General features: G+C 41.5%; 1 protein-coding gene across 1 annotated transcript in view; it reads left to right on the top strand.

Moving 5' to 3' along the window:
• fgfr1a (fibroblast growth factor receptor 1a) overlaps window positions 1-5,170 on the top strand; it is a 30,679-nt gene that overhangs the window by 11,302 nt on the left and 14,207 nt on the right. The window contains 3 exon segments of the mRNA XM_035658163.1: window positions 1,631-1,873; window positions 2,484-2,573; window positions 3,998-4,170. Coding sequence (XP_035514056.1) covers window positions 1,631-1,873; window positions 2,484-2,573; window positions 3,998-4,170 — 506 coding nt within the window.

Raw genomic sequence — 5,170 nt, 5'->3', positions numbered from 1 at the left:
AAAACAAGACATTTGAAGATGTCATCTTGGACTTTGAGACAGTGTGTGTTTATTTCTAACACATTTCTGACATTTTATAGATGTTTAAAGGTCCAGTGTGTAGGATTTAGGAGTGTACAGGGTAGGGTAGGAATTTTCCAGGAGGTTTTTCTTGACAATACAGGACAGGACTTGCTCACTATGGGGGTCAGCATTTATGGGAGACATTAGCATTAGCTTGTTCTCGTGGCGTCCCTAAGCGGTTCTCACCACAGCCAAGCATAAATAATAGTTCAAATCAAGTTTCATCTATTTTATATATCAGAAAAAATCATTCTACCCTGTTAGCCTCTTAAAAAATGTAGAGTACTTGATCATTAACAAAATAGACTTGATGTCAAAGGTTTGCTGCGAGTGGTGTGAACAGCTCTTCACTGATATGGGAGCAGGAAAACTAGTCTCTACACTTCCAGGGTTTTCCAGGTCTTCCAGGATGCTTGAGTGTAGTTACAGCTCACAACTGCTTGCTTCACCCTCCCTGTTCCGTATTATATTCCTGCCAATAGATCCTCCTAAATGTTACACACTGGACCTCAGCTGGGCGATACAGCTGAGGGATAGAAATGAAATATAGGTGTCATTACAGTCGATATTGGTAATTATTGATCATTTTAATGACACAGGTAATATTCTACTGTTCATGTATTGTTGCTGAGTAGCTGAGGAGTGTTTCAATTGTGGCTGACGACACCCCAAAGTGTGGAAGCGTCCATGTTTATTCACTCAGCCCGCTCCGTTATCAAGGGCTTCGATAGTCTGTTTATGAGACGAAGCGTAGTCGTTGTGTGCTTTCATGCCGGCTTACGTTTAATGCTTAAAGTGCACCTACCTATATTGATGAAGCATCTATTGCTGATATATATATTTCTGTAGTTTTATGAACGTTCCGATCAGTTTCAACCCTAATTTCCACCAACCCATGGATGCTAATTGGACCGCCATGGGCCTTTTTGGCGTGGATGTGTGATCCTAGAGCAAGAATGTCAAGCACTGACGATCTTTACCTTTTTGTAACTAGACAAATAACACCATTGTGATGGACAACATGTCAGCGTAATTGGGTTACCCCCTCCCACTCGTGGACTATGTAGTCATATAGAACAGGGGGGCTCAGGTGTCTCGCTCCGTGACACCTTCCCTCTCTTCAATCCTCTAATTGAATTTCACCTTCCTTTCCCAAGTAGCTCCTTGTCTGCCCGACGATAGGGCCTTAACTAATTTGGGATATGATTTAATTTGTGGGGGGGAGGTTGGGCTAGGTGTCTTTTGCCGGGAGGAAATCAAAGGAAGGACTTTTCTGCTGTCTCTCAGACCCTGTTTTATGATTGAAGTACCTTTCGATGTGTCTGCAGCACAGATACAGCCCTGTCTTGTGTGATCCCCGTCAGTTACTGATTATTATTTACTCAGTTTATTTGAGTAGGAACAATCCTGGTTGGTATACTATTGTGAATATGTATCCTTTGTGTCAAATATATTAACTTTTAATGTGTTCATGGAGCCATTCTTGTGTTTATAATTACATAAAGTGTTAAATAACCTCACGGAGCTGTTGAAATAAAACCATTTCTTTTCTCTTTTCCCTCGGTAGTCTCTGTGGAAACGCAAGCGGAGCCGTTCACGCTCTATCTCGGGGATCGTCTGGACCTGAGCTGCTCCGCCAGGGACTCCCCCCACGCTGTCAACTGGACCAAAGACCATGTGGCGGTAGTGGACGGAGAACACACGCGCATCCGCAACGGGCAGCTGGAGATCGAGAGCGTAGAGCTGACGGACTCCGGCCTGTACGCGTGCACCACCTTCGGCAACCACAGCGACTATTTCAACGTCACAGGTACAGTCATAGAAAGAAAATAATGTATATGTATGTATATTCTTCTCAAAGTCTACAAATACAGATCCAGACCCAGAGGTTATTGTAGCAGGAAGAAGACAGAGAGTTTAAATATTTAGGCATCATAATAGACACATGACTCACATTCAAAAGAACAAACAACTTTTAGACACATAAGGAACAATTTAATTGTGGATCCTCTCACACATGAACTACTGTCTGAGCAGCTGGACACAGACAGGTAGGCCCACATTACAGTCAGTAGGAACACTTTATTTATTTATACACTTATTTTACACAAGAAAACTGATGAGTAAAGGCTTGGAAATGTATATTATTAAGGATTTATCAATAAGCAAACAAAGTGGGGATATTTTATGAATCAATGTCCTTTATCAGACTATTCCAATTTTCAAATTAACATCTAATCAACAAAGTACTAAAACTAGACATGATTTGTTACAAGTAACGAGAGTGTATCCAGTAAATAACAGTGTGCACCACTTAATGTGCATATTATCTTTGTCTTTAGTGTTTATGTGATAATTACTGATTGATTGTGATTGTGTGTATGTAATTCTGGCCTCACATTTACTTTCTGTTTCACCAGTTGACACCCTGGCCTCATCTGAGGATGACGATGAAGATGAAGAGTCTTCGTCAGAGGAAGCCAAGCTGTTGGGCAGTCAGAAACTGCTGCGTAAGTGTGCTGATCTCTTCATGTTACCAATACTGCTGCAACAAATGGTCATTACTCGCTCGCCCCGAAGTCACAGGGTTATGAGTAATTGTCATGCTCAGTGATTTGAGAGCTTTATGATTCAATTACGGGCCTGCCATGTGTGTGGGTCACATTCGGGTGAATGATTTGACTCTGAATCAGAGGGTTTTCACTCCCTCAGTGACAGCTTTTGCATGAGAAATGTCCCTGCGGTGACTAACCGTGGTTAACCTTAGATGTCTTCCAATTTGTCTATAGAGCAATTAAGACACTCGGGCTTCATCATCTGGCTCCTGCCCACAAAGAATCCAAGCATGCCGACCTTGAGTTTGTACTCCAGAGCTTTATCTCCCCCCTCAAACTAACGCATGACTTTTATTTTAAAGCCACAGCACCTTCAAAAATGATTTTCTTTTTTATTTAAAGATTCCCTCTAAACTTTTAGATATATTAATAAATATATGTGTAAATATAAAGTATAATTTTCACATTAAAGGTTTTTTCTACCTCATTGAAACTATGAATATGCACTAAAGGTTTCCTACTGGACACAAGCCGTCTCTTCCTCCCCTGTAAAGTCCATTCTCAGTGTGTGTGCACTGGTGGATAACACTTAAAATCAACTTTTCAATGAGCTCAGAGAAACTTTCCACTTTCAGCAGATAAATGTGAAAACATTCTTCTAGAGTGAAACTCTGCACAGACATCATTCAGACATCACACTGTAGGAATGAGAAGAAACAGATATTTGAGTGGAGGGGGACTTTAAAGAAAAGCCCAATGACTATAATTTAGAAATCTTTTTTGTTTTGTTTGGTTTAACTTTTGATTATACAGTAATCCATCCATTGTCTGTAGGTTATCTGAGGCCGGGTTGTGGTGGCAGCAGACTAAGCAATGTAGTCCAACCGTCGTTTTCCAGCTCCTCCTGGAAGATGAGATTTATAATCTATCCAGCGTCTTCTTGGTTGACCCCGGGGTCTCGTACCAATTGCCCGGAAAACCTCCAAAGGAAGGCGTTCTGCTACACTTATGAATGAATCTCCCTGTGCTTGAGCATAAAACTCGTTACGGCCAATCCAGGACCAGCACAGAGGTCCAATAACAAAGCACTACTCTGGCCTGTCCTCCCAGTGATCCCCCTCCAGGTTTCTCCCATCGTTAGCCACATGAGAGTCCCCCCAGCGGTCTGTGAACCGATCTTCCCCTCACCTGGGAATACTTGGTTGGGGTGTTATATAATGTCTTCCATTAGAGGAGCTTGAGGTTTAGTGTACTTAAAATATGTTTTGAGCTTAATTTTTTTATTTTTAGAGAATACACACACTGTTTCTGCAGCTCTATCTAAACTCCTAATTGTGTTTGTTATTCTGTTAATTGTATTTTTTTGTCTTATTCTGTAGCGGACGCCCCACAGTGGGCGTATCCAGAAAAGATGGAGAAAAAGCTCCACGCTGTCCCAGCCAGTAAGACGGTGAAGTTTCGATGCCAGGCCAGCGGCAACCCAACTCCCACGCTGAAGTGGTACAAGAACGGCAAGGAGTTCAAGAGAGACCATCGCATTGGAGGCTTCAAGGTGAATAACACAAATATATTTGTAATTTTCTTTCAACCTCCCTTCAAACTCTGTGATGTGTCAGTGATCTCATCTCTACATTAGATCACCCCCCTCCCTTCCTCCCCTGCAGTAAGAAACACTTCCTGCAAGTGAAAAACAGAAGCAAGTTTCACATTTGACTTGAGAAACAATGCAAGATGAAACTCAATGCCTCAAAAAGGAACGTTGTTCCATAGTAATAATACCTCCAGGTGGGCAATCCTAGCCCTTCGTCTGGATGAAGGATAACATTGGCTGTCCTCATTCGGGGTATCAGTGCATCATCTTCTCTGTAATTACATCCATGCAGCAGTAAATTTACCATGATACCTGCTGTATCTGTGATATATGATGTGTGGCGTGATTACACAACGTCTTCCCATTTCCAGGCAGACTGTATAACAGCTGGGGTTGTAATACTTGATAAGACTGTTTACTGTAGTCTGTAGATTTACTTAGCAGAGGTGTGGCCTGTGAGGGGTTTGGACCGGATCTGTTGTATACCAGTTTCTGTCACCACCACTTCCCCTGAGAGATGGTATTAATCAGCAAACCTTATCAATAGGGTTGTGCATCATTAACGTTCTCTGATAACCGCTGCTAAAACAATACATTTAAATCTGAACCGGTTGACGACGTTAAACAGCTTTTTGTTTTATCGCTAAGGCACATTTTAACATGACAATGAACAACTTATTGACTGTTAACAGTTTAAAGTATTCTAAAGTACTCAGACTGGAACGACTATCAGGAGCGAACAACATGTTTCGCCTGCAGCTTCCTCAGATTCACTAAGCAAACAGACATGAGCACTCATAGTTGAGACAAACAGGCCACATCTGGGTCACGTGAGCTGTGTTTTAGAGATTTTATAGAGGAGAAAGTACTTAAAAACACAGTATGACACAAAATCCATAATGAAAAAGACAAAGCAAGATATACAGCACAATAAATCTAAATATAATAATATAAATAAATA

This window comes from Morone saxatilis, unplaced genomic scaffold, assembly GCF_004916995.1.
Source record: "Morone saxatilis isolate NCDOM2014 unplaced genomic scaffold, NCSU_SB_2.0 Contig16, whole genome shotgun sequence".
NCBI classification, from domain to species: Eukaryota; Metazoa; Chordata; class Actinopteri; family Moronidae; genus Morone; species Morone saxatilis.
Note: the sequence above shows the minus strand (reverse complement) of the source record. Positions and strands in the feature narration are given on the sequence as shown.